This window comes from Mus musculus, chromosome 4 (assembly GCF_000001635.26).
Source record: "Mus musculus strain C57BL/6J chromosome 4, GRCm38.p6 C57BL/6J".
Lineage (NCBI taxonomy): Eukaryota > Metazoa > Chordata > Mammalia > Rodentia > Muridae > Mus > Mus musculus.
Window position 1 is genome coordinate 120,681,891 of NC_000070.6, and position 18,562 is coordinate 120,700,452.

The window sequence follows — 18,562 nt, forward strand, 5'->3', positions numbered from 1 at the left end:
ATTCAGAGACTGGTCTGGAAGTTAAGACACTTGGGCTCTTTCCTCTCCGGGCTCTACACTGGCTTTTGGAGCCCCATTTCCTCGTCTGCAGAACGGAGCTGTTGGATCCAGGGCTCCTGGAGGCCTTGCTATTTCCCTTGGACCTTCCCGATTGCCACACCCAGGGTTCTCCTAACTCTGTGACTACCCCATTTCCGTTTCGTTTTCTTACCACCTTCTGGGGTTATCTGAGCTTTTTTGCTGCTGTTGATTTCTGTCTAGACAATAGTATACTACTGCCTGATCTAGGGAAGTAGGGACTCATGAGTTTACAAGAGCTGCTATGACCATGACCGTGGCGATTGTAGCAGTGCTTGATGTGTATCAGCGAGCAACAAACAACTGGAATAAAAGTGAAAGGCTGAGCACACAGCCCTGTACCCTCTGAACCTTTCAGGTAGGGTCTCTAGGACCCCCAAACCCGGCTTGTTTCCTAATACCAGGCTGGTGCTGCGACACCAAGGTCTTTACTGACCCCTTGTGGCTGTGGGTGCACATAGCAGGGACTAGTGGAGGTTTCTTGGGTAGAAGACAATCATTCCCGTGTAGCTTTGCTCTGCTCCCTGCCAACCTACGTGTGCGCGCCTGTTCTCCTGTAGAGGATGATGACGATTGAAAACATGAAATACATCTTTCAGGGACTGGAGAGATGGCTCTGTGGGTGAGCTCAAGTGTATGGGGCCTGAGTTCAGATCCCAGCGTCCATAGAGAAAGCTTGGGAGGCTGGGCGCATCTGTGACGCCAGCACTGTGGAGGGCGAATCTAGGACAACTGCTGGGGTTTGCTAGCCCGCCACCATTCAAACTCCAAGATCAGTAAGACAAATTGTCTCCAAAAAAAAAAAAAAAAAAGGTACAGTGATAGAACAGGATGCCCAATACCACTTCAACTTCTGCACACGCATGCATCACACACACACACACACACACACACACACACACACACACACACACACACGATACACCTCATCAGGTAAGATCACTTGCCACCAAGCCTAACGACATGAACTGGATCTCCACACCTGATGAAAAGAGAGAACCACCTGCAAATTATCTGCTGACTTCCACGTGTCTGCCCCCAACACACATGATGGACAAATGTTACAACAACTTTAAAACAAAATAGATGTTTCTTGTCCTCCATCTCGCTAACATCACACCTGAGAAAGCAGAGAGGTCCTAGTACCAGGAGAGGAGCCGAGGGAGTCTCAGACCATGAAAGAGAGGTGTCATCGGGTTTCTATCGCTGTGAAGAGACACCATGGCAACTCTCATAAAAACAGTATGTAATTGGGGCTGGCTTACAGTTCAGAGGTTTAGTCATGGCGACAAGAATGGCAGCGTGCAGCCAGGCATGGTGCTGAGAAGGAGCTGAGAATTCTACAGTGGGATGGATCAGCAGGCAGCACGAAGAGAACTGAGCCACTGAGCTTAGCTTGATCCTCTGAGATCTCAAAGCCCATCCCCCATTTGCCTCCAGCAAAGCCACACCTACTCCAACAAGGCCACACCTCCTAATAGCACCCCTTCCAGTGGGGCCCATGAGGGCCATTTTTATTCAAACCACACTAGAGATGAGGCAGATTTCTCTGCGTTCTGAGCAGGCAGATAAGGCTAGACTCGAGCCTTGGGTATCTCCTCCCAGAAAACTTCAATCTTCCAGGAAATCCTCAATGTCTTCGAACTCTTTTTTTTTTTTTTTTTTAGGTTTTGGAGGGAAGTGTGAAAGAAAGGGTGTATCTAATGATTAGAGACTTTGGGACAAAACCAAAGGCAAATAGAGAGGGTTTGAGGAGATCTTTTGTTAGGTGCAATATGAACACACACACACACACACCCCTGTCTCACTAGATGCTAGTCAGGTCTCTGATAACACTGCAAAACAAACCAACTCCATGTCGCAGACACCACAGGAGGTTAGCTTCTCTGCCTGCCAGTCCTGCCTTCCCCCTGTCTTCCATTGGATGAAACATCTCAGCATATTGTTCCATGAACCTCCCATGAGACCTACCGTGAGACGGACAGATCGTCAAGTGTCTGCCCCACGAGGGGAGCCATGGCATGGTTTAGGCAAGAAGCAAGATTTCACATAAACAGACTTTCAGGTTTTGTAGGCTACAAATTACTCTAATTTCTAGGTAAACATTGCGTCATGAAGACAGACCTGGTTTATTTGGGTAGCCATAAGATGCTGGGCACATATTCCATGCCTATGGCATGGTTAGGACTGAGGTCACCTTCACATTAATGGGAGTGTGTGTCGGGGGGGGGGGGGAGTGTTCCAAACACATAATATTATAACAAAGGTTCTGTGTCTAACCAAATAAGGTTTTAAAGATTTACTTTTATTATTTGGGACAGTGCAGCCTCAGCTGGCTTGGAGCTTGCTATGACCTGGCTGACCTGGAACAGAGATCCACCTGCTCTGTTCCTCAAATGCTGGGACTAAAGTGCCACTGCAGCCTAATACGTTTTGTTATTTCGTTGTACATAGGTGAGTGTGTGTGTGTGTGTGTGTGTGTGTGTGTGTGCCTTCACAGGGTATGTGTGTATGAGTACACATTGTTGGTATTCTGTCTGGACTCCACCCCCATGGTTACCTGGCAACGGCCAGGTAGGCCTAGCACTATAAAAGGGGCTGCTTGCCCGCTCCTCTCTCTCTTACTCCTGCTTCTCTTCCTTGCCTCTTGCCCTCTGGCTCCCCCTCTCTCCCCATCCCCACCCCACCCCCACCCCCCTGCACGATCATGGCCGGCCTCTTCTTCTCCACTCTCTTCTTCTCTCTGCCTTTCTCTGCCTCTACTACTCTCTTAACTCCCCTCCCCATGCCCTAAATAAACTCTATTCTATACTATACCAGTATGTGTGTGTGTGTGTGTGTGTGTGTGTGTGTGTGTGGTTCCTCAGGGGGAAGAGATACCTTGGCATGGGCCCTCTTAGGCACCTCCTTCCCCCACACCCTGCCAGAACATATTCTTTTTTTTTTTTTTTTTTAGATTTATTTATTATTATATGTAAGTACACTGTAGCTGTCTTCAGACACACCAGAAGAGGGAGTCAGATCTTGTTACGGATGGTTGTGAGCCACCATGTGGTTGCTGGGATTTGAACTCTGGACCTTCGGAAGAGCAGTCGGGTGCTCTTACCCACTGAGCCACCTCACCAGCCCCAGAACATATTCTTATAGCTCTTTCTCTTTTTATGATCACAACACTAATGCTAAGGGAGGCCAGAAGCTAGAGTTACAGATGGTTATGAGCCACCTGATGTGGGTGCTGAGTTGGTCTGGAAGAGCAACTCCAGCCACCAAATAAGGTTTTTAAATGATTGGTTTTATGATGTGTTCAGGTGTCTACCTCTGTCCAGAAGAATAGGCTCCAAAGCAATTCTGAGCCCCTGAACATTTCTAGAAAGCAGGATGGGGGAGGGGTGGGGAGGTGGATCAAATGCTGCCCCGCGTGTGATAGGATAGATCCTCAAAACTCACATGCTTAAGCTCTAGTCCCTCAAACCTGAAAATGCAGCTGTATTTGGAGCAGGGCTTGACGGAGGTCACTGAGGCCTGGTGGGGTTGGTATAGGCTCAAGGGCAACATCAATAGTGACCTTAAAAGAAGGGGATGGGCTGGTGAGATGGCTCAGTGGGTAAGAGCACCCGACTGCTCTTTGGAAGGTCCAGAGTTCAAATCCCAGCAACCACATGGTGGCTCACAACCATCTGTAACAAGATCTGACGCCCTCTTCTGGAGTGTCTGAAGACAGCTACAGTGTACTTACATATAATAAATAAATAAATAAAACCTTAAAAAAAAAAAAAAAAAGAAGGGGAGACCAGAAGCACCAGACACTCAAGAATGCAGGGATCTTGTGGAAATGATGGTGGTTTGAATAGGAATAGCCCCCCCATAGACTTATGTGCTTGAGTGCTTGGCCCATAGGAAGTGGCACTATTAGGAGGAGTGGCCTTGTTGGAGGAAGTGTGTCATTGTAAGGGTGGGCTTTGAGGTCATATATGCTCAAGCTACATACAGAGTGGCTCACAATCTCCTGCTGCTGCCTGCCTGCCTGCGGATAAAGATGGAGAACTCGCAGCCCCATGCTGCCATGCTTCTCGCTATGACCATAATGGACTAAACCTCTGAAACTGTAAACCAGCCCCAGTTAAATGAGAGCTTTTATGAGAGCTGCTGTGGTCATGGTGTCTCTTCACAACGGTGGAAACCCTAACTAAGGCATACTGCAAGCTCAGAAAGAAAGCTTAAGAACGAAGCTAACTTTGCGTATCCCTGGATTTTGGATTCCTACCTTCCTGAACCATGGGGAAACAAAGGTACAATGCCAGCTGCCAGGTCTGTGGTATCTGCTATGGAGACTGATGCGCCCACGTGGCAGCCATCACAGTCCCAGTGTCCATAGGAGGTGGGTGGCAAGGCAAGGCAAGGTTGCTCTGCAGCGTCTCAGGGGGAAACAAAGAAGCTAGTTTAACTTGGGGCCTGTCAAAAGAACATGACGTCATCTAAGATAAGAAGCATGCAGTATGGTTTTCATTTGCTCTGCAACATTTTCAGAGTGCCAATGGCGTGAGCTGAACCCTAACACGCTGCAACCCTGGGCTGCTTGGTTCAGCTGCTGAGCCTGGACCTAGAGAGTTGTCTGCTTTTCTGCTCTGGCTATGAAAACTAAACAGAACAAAACCTGCCCTAACCTATGAGAGAATTAGATCTGTGTGGGGCCAGATAAACCAACCAACCTGTGGGCCAGGAGGGTACATGAAACAGTTGACAGGTAAAACCATCTTTGGTTATCTCCACACATTCTGTTGCTGTAACAAAATACTTGGCACTGGGTACCTTATAAAGGAAGGAGGTTTGTATAATAGATGGAACTCGGGGTTCTAGAGACTCAAGGGCATGGTGTTGGCAGCCAGGCTCAGGAGGGCACCATGGTAGAGGGAAATATTCTGCTCATGTGGGAGAGGTATTCAGCGGAGGATGAGGGAAGATGGCAGGCTTTCAACTAATTATAATTAGTTCTGGGAGGAATTAATCCAATCTCAGAAAACCTTCACTAATCTCTTCTGAGGGCAGTTCCCTGGAACCTAGCTACTTTCCACGAAGGCCCCACTTCCTGAAGGTCCAACCACTTCCATATTGCCGTAGGGTTGGAAGAACTTCCAGTATAAGCCTTGGGCAAGATGCCAGATGATTACAAGCACATTCGTGATCCCAGGTGAGGCCAGGAAAACTGCTCAGTTGTTTCTGAGACCGAACTGCTGAACCACAAAATCAAGAATAAATAAAGCAATTGTTGCTTTAAGCCATTAAGAGCCGGGGAGTGTTGTTACACAGCAATAGATAAATGACACGCCAAGCTAAAACTCAGTCTCTGCTCTCAAGGTGATGGTAGTTCAGGGACTCCCATGGCCACCTGCACACTCTCCTTGCTGAGCCAGACAATCCTAGAAGAGAAACAGCGACTGTGCTTTGGCTAATTGAGCATCTGTTTCCCCCGGGGCCTGGATGACCTCAGGGTTATAACTCATCCCCTACGCCCGTTCATCCTGCATATTGTGCTGAGCTAGGGTCTGGCATACAGCAGGTGCCCAATAGGCATTTACTCAATTAGTGAACCGCCATGGGACTTGCTCAGGATGCTAGCATCCCCTGCTGAGATGACTGTAGCAGTCTCCTAACTGCTGCCAGCCACACCCAGCCTTGTCCCTGAAAACCCACCAGCCATCCCAGGAAGGAAACTTTGATAAAACTTTATAAAGTACAAAGCTACCCAAGTGCAGCTCCTAAATGAACACAAACTTTTGCTTCCTGCTTCCTCGGAATGATTTATGAACTGCAATCTGTGAGTGTGGTCGTATGTGCGGTGGGGACTAGACAAAAGGCCTTGCATATACTAAGCAAGTGTTCTATAATCAAGTTACAGTCCCAGCCCTAGGGTTCTTGAAATAGGGTCTTGCTATGTAGCTCAGGCTAGCCTCTAATTCCCATCTGCCTCCCCCCTCACGCCCAGTGCTTGGATCTCAGGCATACAGGGTCATATCTCTCAAAGTCTCGCAAATTCTCAACCCCAATTCCATCCTCCCATCTTGCACTCTCCTCCCTGAGCAGCCCTGCCCCTGACACACACACTGTTGAAGCCTTACCACCAGGTCTCTGTTTCTTTCATCGGGCACACTTTCTAACGCCTCTGAGCTTTTACATACTCTAGCTAGAAAGTCACCAACAACACCAACACCCTCATTCCCATGCTTGGCTAGACCCCACTCACCTTTCAGGGAGCTTTGTGTCTGGCAATGGTTTTGTTTGCTTTATATTTGGAGGGAGTGTATGTGAGCCTTGGCACAGGTGTGGGCATCTGAAGATGTTACTGACTTAGCTCTCCACCATGAGGATTCTGGGATTGAACTGAGGTCATCCGGCTTGTTGCAATCGCCTTTCCTGCTGAGCCTTTTTTTTTTTTTTCTTTTTTCTTTTTTTGAGATGGGAGTCTTGCTATGCAGCTCTGGCTGGAATGGAGCTCACTTTATAGACTGGGCTGGCCTCAAACTCATAGAGATCCACTGGCCTCTGCCTCCTGAGTGATCGATGCCACCACGCCTGGCCCTACTGAGCCTTTTTGATGGACCTGTGTTTTTTCTTTGTTTGTTTGTTTGAGACAGGATCTCATGTATCCCAGACTGACCTGAAAGTCACTGCATAGCTGAGGATGACTTGAAACTTCCCATCCCAAGTGCTGGTATTATAGGTATGTACCACCACACCTGATTGTCTTTGTGTGTGTGTGTGTGTGTGTGCACTTGTGTGCTTAATTGTGTATATGTGTGAGTGTGTATATATGTGTGTGTGCTTGATTGTGTGTGAGTGTGTGTATGTGTGCTTGTGTGCTTGATTGTGTGTGAGTGTGTGTGTGTGTGTGTGTGTGTGTGTGTGTGTGTGGTTGATTATTCATTTTATCTGAATTGAGAGATGACAGAAAGTATGATGGACACTGACTTATGGGCAGTGTGTATCAGTTTGATTGAATGGACCAGGATTTGGGAAGCACAGTGATGACAGACTTGCCATAAGGAAGGTGGGAAGAGGTATTCTGACTGGCTTCCAGCCATGGCACAAAAGATACTTGTGTTTCAAAGAAAATCTTAGTGAAAAGGACTCATGGCAGAGAAGGCTCTCAGTAGCCAGCCAGACAAGACGGGACAGCCCACGGTAACAGCCCACCTTTCTGCAGGTCTTCCCTGTGCTATCTCAGTATACCCATGTACGATTCAGACACAGTGGCCAGAATGCAGGCTGTGGCTCCAACACATGACTTAGCTTCACCAAGACTACTGCAGCCTGTGCCAACACATCTCACCTGTTATCAGCAGAAACATTAAAGACCTAATATATCACCCCTCCCCAGTAGGCCCCAAGTTACCTGGTGTCAGGTGGGTTCCACTGGACTCGTCCCAGCATGGAGGATCACGAATTAGCCTCACCAACAAGCATTCCAGGATTCCAGGAAGGCAAGGAGTGGCCCTCTCACCTACACTGATTCAAATCGCCCACAGTATTGATTTCTGTGGCCACTACAGTGAGTCACTTAAAACCTGATGGCTTGAAGCAACAACAGATTCTCTCACAGTTCCGGAGGGCAAAGGTCAGTTTCACCAGGTCTCGGCCAAGGTGTGGGCACTCCCCACAGAGCACAAGGGGAGAATCCAGACTTCCAGCTAATGGCTGGCAGCAGCATCCCGCTTCTGTGTCTGTCCTCAAATCACCTGCTCTTTTGTGTGTACAATCTCCCTCTGCCTCTCTCTCAAAAAGACACTAGTGGGCCTGGAGGTCTGCCTTCATGGCCGAGTGCTTGCTTGGCATATGAGGGGCCCTGGGGTTTTATTCTCAGCAGTACCACCATCTCATCAAAATGAACAAACAAACAAAATGTATTTATGATCATACCCAAGGCCTATCTCTAACAGAGGATAATTTTCTCTTGTCAGGATCCTTAATTGCAGGCTGTAATCCCAGCATCAGGGAGGCTGAGGCAAGACAACCAAGAGTTTGAGGCCTTGGGTAAGAGAGATGGCTCAGTGGGTAAAGGCACTTGCCACCAAGCCTGGTGACCTGAGTTCAAACCTCAGGCCCCACGTGGTGGAGGGAGAGACTACTGTAATTTGTCCTCTGATTTTTTGCAAGCATGCTGTGGTTGGGATGTTTGCATTTGTGTTCACACACATCAACACATGAGGGGTTTAGTTTTAAAAAGTCTTGAAGAGTTCTGAGGCCACCCTGGACTATGTAGTGAGATAGCCTCAGGAAAAATTTAATAAACAAACAAAAGCTTAATTTAATATGCACTCTCTCTCTTTTCCTTATGAGGTGACAGTCTACAGAGATTAGAAATTCCTCCTTTTGGTGGCCATTATTTAGCCTATACACCCACTTACCAAACTTTTGCATTTGGCTCCTGTAACATCGGTCCCTGCTACATTGGAAGTCTTCATCCTGAGGGCAAGAAATGAGTTTGCAACTCATTGTATCTTCTCATTGTCACATAACGATGAATGAAAGGAAGAGGTAATGTCCTGGCTGCATGGACTTGCTTCCTGTTACCGGGGGAAGCTGAGCTGCTACTTATCAGAACAGGGTAGAATCCAGGGATGCTCTAAGGCTCATCTTAACAGTCAGCCCTCTGTCCTCTGTATCTGTATCTCTGTATCTGCATCCATAGTTCCAATCACTGTGGAGACAGATGACGTGAAGGTAAGTAGATGGATGAACAGATGATAAATAGATGGCTGACTAATAAATAGATGATAGTTATATAGATTGGAAGTCTATAGATATATAGACTAGGCAGGTAACCCTGATCTAGATGATGAATGGATGGGAGGATGGATAGATAGATAGATAGATAGATAGATAGATAGATAGATAGATAGATAGATAGATAGATAGAAGATGATAGATAAATGACAGGCAGCTGGACATTTCTTTTATACTGGTCAGGTTTTGGCTTTTCTCTCATTGTTACTCTTTTTTTTTTAAGATTTATTTATTTATTTATTTATTTATTTATTTATTTATTATATGTAAGTACACTATAGCTGTCTTCAGACACTCCAGAAGAGGGAGTCAGTCCTCATTACGGATGGTTGTGAGTCACCATGTGGTTGCTGGGATTTGAACTCCAGACCTTTGGAAGAGCAGACGAGTGCTCTTACCCACTGAGCCATCTCACCAGTCCCTCATTGTTACTCTTAAACAATATGGTATAACAACTACTTCATACAGCATCTACACTGTGTTTGGGGATTGTAAGGTAGAGGTGACTTAAAGCATGCAGGAGGATGTACATCAGCTAGGTTATGTTCCTTTACAAAGAAGATGGAGTTTCCACAGTTTTAGTCTCTTTTGTGGACCCTGCAGCCAATTCTCCATGGACAACAATAAAAGTTAATGAAGAGCTATAACACCCCAAACCATACAGGAGTGCTAAGGACTTAGAGCCATTAGAGATCATTTAAGTCACTAAACCATGTAGAGAACCCTAACCAGGGGCTGGAGAAGATGGCTTAGCGAGAGGTTAAGATTACTACTGCTCTCGCAGAGGACCTGGTTCCCAGCACCCACACAGTGGCTTACACACATCTGTGACTCCAGGTCCAGAGGATCTGACACCCTCTGCTGGCCTCTGCAGGCCCTGGGAATGTATATGGGGCACACGTGCTCACAGAGGCCAAATAGCCATCCACAGGAAATAAAAACAAAAACAACCCAAAAACCCCATCAAACTATAGCCAGCTGAGGGGCTGGCAGAGGACAAGGGTGGGGCAGGGAGGGATCTGGTCCTGGGGTCATGAGAGTGAGAGAGCTGTCCCTGTCCCTCATCGGCTACAAGTCTTGGGAGAGCGGGCACTGCACCTTCACTGTGCAGCAGGGAAGAGCTGGCTCTCTCTCTCTCTCTCTCTCTCTCTCTCTCTCTCTCTCTCTCTCTGTGTGTGTGTGTGTGTGTGTGTGTGTGTGTGTGTGTGTTGGAGGTGGGGGGATGCCAGTGAGGCTGCCCTGAGGGTGTGAGAGTGGAAGAGCCGGCAGGCTGACCAGCTCAGATTTCTCTCAGGCCCACACCCAGGGTTTTGAATTGTCCCACCCCAACATCTACCCTATCAATGAACTGCTGAAGTGCATAAAGGGGCCAGTCCTACGGATCCAAAACTACAGGGTCTCCATGACACAGAGCAACAAGAGGATGTCCAAAAGGAATCCCAGTGAGGTTCCAGGGTTGATAGAATAGCAGAAGCCAGAGACCTCTTACCAGACCAAAGTCTTGCAATGAGCATTTGCAAGCAAGGACCTGTGGACAAAAGGGAAGGACACACTGTGACACAGTACAGCTTCCACAAGGAGATTTTTCTCTCTGTTGGGGGGAGATTGCAAGGGGGAGGGTGGGTATGAAGGGGGGAGGGTGTGTGGGATTGGGGTACATGATGTAAAGTTCACAAAGAACCAATGAAAAGGTTTTTTTAAGTGGGGGTGGGTAAGGAGAAATATCATACATCAGCTATAGTATATTTTGCATAAAGAAACATGTATTTCTGAAAGACCAGTTACCACACCCAAAAAAAATGTTCTCTTCATTGTTTGGGTTGTTGTAGCATGAATTTTTTCTTTTTGGTTTTGGCATTTCAAAAGCATTAATTTTTTTCCTGCTTCCCTCTCTCTATTTTATGAACTAAAGTTCCCTTTAAAAGCCACATCTGTGTTGAAGATTCTGCAGAGTGATTGACTAGGACTCTGATTGGACAGATTGGAATGCTGCAGATCAAGAGCCACAATTATACTGTGCTATCTTTAGTCTCCTTAATCGCCATTTATTACTGTTAGGGTTTGAATGTAAATGACCAGCACAGGCTTGTGTGCTTGGGTACTTGGTCCAGAAGGTGGCGCTGTTTCGGGAGGCCGTGAAGCTTTCTGGACTTGGAGTCTAGTTGGCAGAGACACAAGGCCTTGGAAGCAGAGCTTGAGGTATAAGCTGTATAAGTTATAAGACCTCCCGAAGCCACGTGCTCCCGAAGCCACGTGCTCCTGAAGACACGTGAACGCCACCAAACCTTCCCCACCAGGATAGACTACATGTGTGGCACCATGACCCAAGATAAATTCTCCTCTTTTAAAGTTGTTCTGTCAGGTGCCATTAAAAGGCTGAGAACAATAACAAATACAGGTGCTGCCCTCTGGGATGGGGATGTAATTCCACTGGCAGAATGCTTATTAGGCATACGTGAGATTATTAGTTGGATTATTAGTACTTTATAAATTGAGTATAGTGGTGCATCCTTGGAAGTGGTGGTAGGAGGATCAGAAAGGTCTATGTCAGTCTTAGCCACTGGTTTTCAACCTGTGGGCCATGTGTGACCCCTTTGGGGGCCACATATCAGATATTTAAATAACAGTTCATAAACATTAGCAAAATTAGTTATGAAGTAGCAACGAAATAATGTTATAAGGTTGAGAGTTGCCATAACATGAGGAACTGTATTAAAGGGTCACAGAACTAGGAAGGTTGAGAACCACTGTTCTCAGCTATGAGTTTTAGACCAAGCTGGGATACATGAAACCCTGGGGACAGGAGCGGGGAGGGGAGGGGGCAAGGAAGAAAGGGGAGAGGGAGAGGGCAGGGCAGAGAAGAGGGGGAACGGGGAGAGAGAATGTGGAGAGAGGGAGAGGGCAAGGAGAGGGAGCAGGAGGAAAGAGGGGGAGAGAGATTGAGAGAGAAAGTAGGAAGAAGAAAAAGAAAATTGTAATTGGTAAAAGTTTTGGAAACTATCACCTCTAAGGTCTGGCTTCCACCAACACAAAAGTTAAGAATGTTATCAGATCAGCTCAAACCTGAAACGTGTACAAAGATGTCCGCACTTTGCTGTATCCCATCCACCTACACTGTCCCCAGCAACAGATTTAGTAAAGGCTTTGATTTATGACTGTCTTTTGGTCCATGCCTATAAAAGCTCATGCTTCCACAATAAAGATGTCATTCAGGGCAACCTGAATTCATGTCCCTGAGCGATGGTCACTCAAACCTGGCTCAGAATAAGTCCCTTTTCCCTTTGGAGCAAGAGCGATACTTTTGCAGACAATCTTGTCTGCAGAAAACTGTAGTGTGAGGTTAATGTTTGGTTGTACGCAGGATGGCCACTGAGTCGGAAGAATAGTTAACACAACCCAATAAGGGTTGGCTGGCTAGTTCCTGGGTGTGGATGCTTTTGTTGGAGACCTGAGAGCTGGAGAGATAATGGCTCAATCGTTAACAGTGCACTCACTGCTCTTCCAAAGGACCCGAGATCAGTCCCTGGCACCCATGTCTGTTGGCTCACAACCACCTGTAGTGCCAGCTCTGGGAGAGCAAGGGGGATCTAAAGTCTCTACTCTCTGAGGGACATTCACATGCACATACCCACACAGAGACATGCAAGTACACATCATTCAAATATTACAAATAAAAGGTTTTTAAAGGCTGTGGGACTTTGTGTTTCCCCCCTTTACAGGGAGAGAGTGATAAGGACCTTGTTTGTATGAAGCATAGCTTTGTTTTACGTGGTGGGAGACACTGTCATTACATGGATGTCCCATATGTGTGGGTTGATGTGTATGGCTGTTGACTGTTCAGGGGGTCTGTGGTCATCAGTAGATTCCAGAATGTCTGTAATGCTCTTCCAAACTCCCCTTCCCATCTGGGTCTGCAAGGCTGTGTGGGTGGCGACATCTGGTGTGCACACCTAGGTAGGTCTCATGAATCCCCACCAGATCTCCCTCCCTTCCACCCTTTTTCCCTCCCTCCCTCCCTCCCTCTCTCTCCCCCACTTCACACACCTCTCTCCCTCTGTTTGTGCTAAGGACTGAACCAGGACTTTGCACATGCCCAGCAAGAGCTCTGCCACCACGGGGCCACAACCCCAGCACCACTCTTAGGCGTTTTTGATGGTCCCGATGGCTTCCTGCATTCTTGCAGTTCCAGGAAGGACTGCTGTGTTCAGCAACTTTCTCTGGATTACCTTGGATTTTCTGTTCTTTTGTGTCTCTTGCAACACTGTGGCCCACTCCCCACTGTAAATCCTCTTTGTTTTGTTGCAATACCCACTCTGGGTCTGGTGTGCATTTAGAGGAAACATTCCATTTCTCCAGTCATCTGGGTTATACCGACAGTAAGAGATTGGCGGGTATAGACCCAGAGGAAGCCCTCTGGGTGGTAAGATCACTTGGCAGGATCCATAAATGTCAGGGTGTTGTTTCCCAAGTGGCTCAAATTTAAATGAGACCTTTGCTTATGTGAAGAAGGGTAAGGACAAATGACTTTCCTACCACTGAGCCTTTTTGGAGAATCACTGAAATGTTAACACCTTTTAATTCCTGTTCTGTCCCATCGCATGGCTAAGGAGCCCTAGGTGTCCAGCCCAAACCTCCCTAGGAGTTGGGGCTAATGCTGGAAGTGAAAAGCTTCCAAGCTCTTCTATGCTTCCAGAGCCAACAAAACAAAAGACAGTGCTGGGAGTGGTGGTGACTGTGTGTATGATCACGATCACGGCGTGTTTGAGGCCAGGCTGAGCTAGACAGCAATACCCTGTCTAAAAAAATACAAGGCTGGGTGTGCCGGCTGTGTTCTATGCTAAATGTATAGTCACATTCTTTTTTTCTCATTACCAGTGTTTCTGTGTGTAAATGAACAAAACGAATTGTCAACTGGTAGAAGTTAAAAAGGAAAACCTATCGGCCATAAGGCTGAGATCAGGACCGTCTTGAGTTCAAGGCCAGCTATAGGGCTATGGGCAGAGACTGGCTCAAAAACAAACAAAAAGCAAATGACCCCCCTCCCTCCACAAACAAAAAGTCCCCTATCATTGTTTCTGGTTTCCTCACAGGATGAACCACCAGGAAAGTGGTATCCATTTTTCACTGGTCCTCACAAGAGATCAATCAGCCTGTGAGGTGGGTGGAGCAGACAAGGAGTTAGCATGTGTTTGATCAACTATATTTACCTGTAGGTGAAGCCAAATCTATCCCTTAGATGCTTTAATTATCTGGGACAACGTGCCTCTTCTTTTTCCTTGAGTCATATGGAGCTGGGCTTTTATGGTTTACAATAAACCCAAATTTCACTTTCACCATCAAACCAGGAGCCTCAGCCTTCAGGCACCGAGCACAACCAAGACCAATCACTTCCTACTGAAAACTTTAATGAAACCAATAAGTTAATAAGTTAACAAAGTGAGGTACTTGCATATCTGAGAACCGGGTTGGTGGGGGAACCTCAATCGTGGAAGGAGGGAGGGCCTCTTCCCATGTCTCCTTTGGTCACAGGATAATCTTAGTCTCCAGACCCTCTGTACAGCTCCATCTCTGAGGGGGTGGAGTGGCTCACCAGGGGGCAATACAATGCAAGTGAAGTGAGCCAGGATGGGCTCCATCCAGGGCCTGATGGTACATGCAGATGGTAGGACAGAGATTGGGCACCATAGGGCTGAGCAGGATTCAACCCAAGCCCTGGCACTGGTACATGCAGGTCCCAGTATGAGATGCAGACAGTTCGGCCTCAGCCCCTTGTTCCCAAGTCTCCCCCGGAGTATTGTCGTTGGAACCCCACCCCTCACTCTCTTGCCACCTGCATTAGCTTAGCAGGAAAGGAGCAAAGGGGTAGGGCTCTAAAACTGAGGATGGGGCCCGCAGTGTTTGGGTGTTTGTGCCAATATGCAGCGCTGCCAATTGAAGTGAGAAAGTGGGGCAGAGACCGGTGCCGGTGAGAGCCAGGTGCAGTTGCTATAGCACTGGATACACGTGTCCTCGCTGAGACTAGGAAGAGGATGTGCCTGGATTCTCTCCAGGTGTGCAAGGCCCCAAGGCCTAGGCCTGAGTTACACTATGGGGACACCAACATAGTCCTTAGGGCAACCAGAGGACTATTGGACCTTTTGTGAGGAGGGGAGCAAGTCAAACTCTGAGGTGGGGCCTGGGGAGACACGTGGATGCTCTAAACCCTCCTCTCCTGCCCAGGAAAGATCCAGTGGCTTTGTGCTCACGCCTTCAAGTGTGTGGCATCGTGTGCATCGGTGTGTGCGGCATTCTGCTGGAGAAATAAAAGGACCATGCTTGTGGTTCCTGGTGGTGGGCCACTGTCTGGTAGGTTTAGGGGAAATACAGGAACTTGTGCTGTCAAAACTGTTGGAGGGCCAATGGGAATGGATATCCAGCAGTAAGAGCGAGCCCCTGGGGTGACACCTACAAAGGGACAGAAAGGCCCAGGTCTTGCCCTTTGGAGAGGACAGAGAGGTTTAGGCCCCATGCTGGGTGAGGATGGATGTTAAGCCAAAGAATGGAGGTGGAGTATGGCCAAGCAGCCTGAGACCAGCTACTGCTGGGGCCCATCTCCCAGTAAGGGAGGGGCAGAGGAACCCCATGGGGGTCCCTAAAGTTGCATATTTAACATAGTTTGCATATATGATGCCCATCTACCTTATGGCAGAGTCCTGTGCTTTATGGGCACCTGTGGGGGCACCTTGGGCCCATCCCCGGGTGGGGCCGGGCTTGGCAGGAGGACTTCCCTGCTCTACCTGGAAGGGCGGGCCTGGAGACCTCACCTTGCATAGCTAGAAGCTGGGTCAGGGACCAGGGCCCCAGTGCTCTGCTCCCATTCCCAGGGCAGAGCCCCTGCCAGGCGGGCCACATTGAGCCTTGATGGAGCGGACAGGGTCTGGGAGCGCCCAGTGGCCTCCGGTCAGCCATTGCTGTGGCCTGGCATTTCATGCTCCTGGGGCGCTGGTACCTGGCTGGCATTGGGTATCTCGCCCACCCAGACAGCTCAATACTGCGTATGGCCTCTCTCCCTGCCAGGGAGCGAGTTCAAGTAAGAGAGGAGTCCAGAGGCCCCGGGGTGAATCCGAGGGGCAATCCGAAGGCTGCCCCGCCCCTGAGAAGCCCTTCAGTCCATGTTGGTGCTGACTGAGCGAGAGATGCTGAGCGTCTGTGCGGAGACAGAGATGTCCTCGTGGTCTACAGGGCTGTGGTAGTCCGAGGTGATGTCGGGGTCGAAGAGCGGCACTTGCACAGTGCCCAGGCTGGCCGAGGTGCCAGAGCGGAGGCAGCGCGAGTAGAAGCCCAGCAGCAGATCCAACTTATGTTCGATGGACTGCACCTGGTGGGCGGAGCGGGACGAGGCTGAGAGGTGATGCTGGACCCCAAGAACCGGTCACCCCTAAGGAAGACAGTTGGCCTGGGCGGGGCGGGGCTAGATATCGGGGACGGGGCGGGACTAGATATGGGGACGAGACGGGGCTAGATATCGGGGGCGGGGCTTGGAAATCTTAGGACTACTAGGTAGGAGGCGTGGTTAGGAGGGCTTACCTGTGAGATCCTTCAGGAATGATTGTGAATGGGCTTTCTGGGAGCCGAGTTTGTTTGTAGGGTGGGGCTTGGCGGAGCAGAACTCAGCACGTGGGCCCTATTAGGCCAAGGTTCTGCACTATGGCAGTGCTGAACCTTTGACAGCTATTTCAGGCATCTGGTAGAAGCCCTTTCTACACTCACCTGCTTTTCCACCTTGACTACGCGCCCCATCATGCTGATTTCATCCACTGCCTCCGTGTCTGAAGGACCCTTATCGCCCTTCTCCCGAGTCTTGCGGTCCCCAGGGCCCCGACCCACAATTTGGTCCACCCTGTGGGGGAAAGCAACCATCAGAAAGACTGAGTTACACTGCACCTCCCTTCCACGAGAACCCTAGATTGACTGCTGACCAGGAAGACAGACTGCACTGATGGGAAGAGGCCACTTTCCTGCCCAAGGGAGGTGAACCTGGAAGACACCAGCCTCTGCTTTGAAAGTTCTCCAAATAACAAGCAGAGCCTCCGAGGTGGGAAAACGGGCTGGGGAGGGAAATGTTAGAAGGTGGACAAGGCCAGAGATGACCCCACCTTATTCTGCTCTCTGCCTGCAGTCCTCTGCCTGCAGTCCTCTGCCTGCAGCCCGGTTTCCTTCCCCCACAAAGCCACTGTAGTCAGACTTTCCCTCTCCCAACCGAACATCATGTTGCTAAATCCAGTGATCAACTCAGTCTTTATTTACTCGACCTAAGCGCAGCAGAAGTCACATCCGATCACTCCTTCCCACAATACTTGTTCTTTTTTTCCCTTTTAGACAGGATCTCTTGTAATCCAGCTCTCTACACAGCCAAGTTGAACTCCTCCGGCCTCTAACGGCACCCCTATCCAATCCTGTGATTGCTGCTGAGACTGGGCCTCCTTACATCACCCTGGCTGATTTGGAACTCTCCGTGTAGACCAGGCTAGCCTCAAACTTAGAGCTCCTCCTGCTTCTGTCTCTCCAGTGCTGTGCACCATGGCCCACCTTAATTGTTACTTTTTAAGTTAATGAATGAACTACAATAAGAGATATGGGTGAAAGGAGAGCTCTAGGCAGTTTGGGACTTGATATAAAGGTTTTTCCTTAATCCTGGACCTAGTGGACATGCAGGATTCTAGAGAAGCAAAGGGTAGCTTGCTTCACTTCACACTGCTATTTGGGAAATGGGAAGTTGGTGATTACTGCAGTCCAGTTACTTTAGGACCTGAAGACAAGCACCCTATGGAAAGCCTTCAAGTCACGAATGTGGACTGGACTTAGCCAGAGGACTATTACTGAGATTGTTGTTTTGGTTTTCGACTTCCAAACATTGTACACTGCAAGCCTGGGATCTTCTGGTTTGGGTTTGATTTCTGGTATCTTTGCTCTTTTGAAGCAGAGCCTCATAGCCTTGACTAGCCTAGAACTCATGATCTTCTTCCCTCTGTCTTCCCAGTGCTGAGATTACAGATGTACCACCTGGCAATACCCCTACAGAGCACAGATGGCCTTTTGCCCTGTCCCCTGAGCCAGGTCCCTCAACTCCCCACCCCTCCCTCCTCAGAGCCTGAACACCCACCGGGCTTGCAGGCTCTTGATTCGTCCCAGCATGTCCAGGTGTCCTGCTGAATACTGCTCAATGACATCCTTCACATCATATGGCCGCAGCGTCTCCTTGAATTTCCTTTTGGCTACCAGGAACTTCAGAATCCTGTTAGGGAAAGGGGAATCTCTGATAGATGCGCCTGTTCTCGTAGGGGACTCTTCCAGTCCCTTCTCTGCTTCTTTATCCAGGTTCAGGTCATCTGCTTCGACCATTCTCTCCAACAACCTCTGCTGGGTCCCCTAGCTCTTTAACCAACCATGGCCCACCACCATGTTCCCCTTTGCCCTGCATATCCAGAGGCTGGCTCAGTGTTTTCTCATATGCCTCTAAGGTGGTGTTAATCTAGGAGGCAGGAAATGGCCCTCTTGTCTCTCAGCTCAGTGGGACCTGGAGCTTCTAACACTCCAACTGCTGCTGCTTGCTTAGGGGAAGAAATGTCTCATTCACCCTGCATTCTCGGCAACTGTGTGCAGGTTCTCGGACACCCAAAGGGAGTTATATCCAACCTCTGGCTACAGGTTGGCCAGGTGTAGA

At 48.7% G+C, this 18,562-nt stretch overlaps 1 protein-coding gene across 5 annotated transcripts in view; it reads right to left on the reverse strand.

The window, feature by feature from the left end:
• Positions 1–14,243: 14,243 nt before the first annotated feature.
• Kcnq4 (potassium voltage-gated channel, subfamily Q, member 4) overlaps positions 14,244–18,562 on the reverse strand; it is a 51,358-nt gene continuing 47,039 nt past the window's right edge. For 4 of the 5 annotated variants that reach the window (XM_011240583.1, XM_006503255.1, XM_011240582.1 and 1 more), the window contains 3 exons: positions 18,002–18,133; positions 16,609–16,738; positions 14,244–16,216 (listed from right to left, as the gene is read on the reverse strand). In XM_011240583.1, the coding sequence (XP_011238885.1) occupies positions 16,004–16,216; positions 16,609–16,738; positions 18,002–18,133 (475 nt within the window). In that variant the 3' untranslated portion in view covers positions 14,244–16,003. The remainder of the gene's footprint in view (positions 16,217–16,608; positions 16,739–18,001; positions 18,134–18,562) is intronic. The other variant, NM_001081142.3, reaches the window with a different exon arrangement.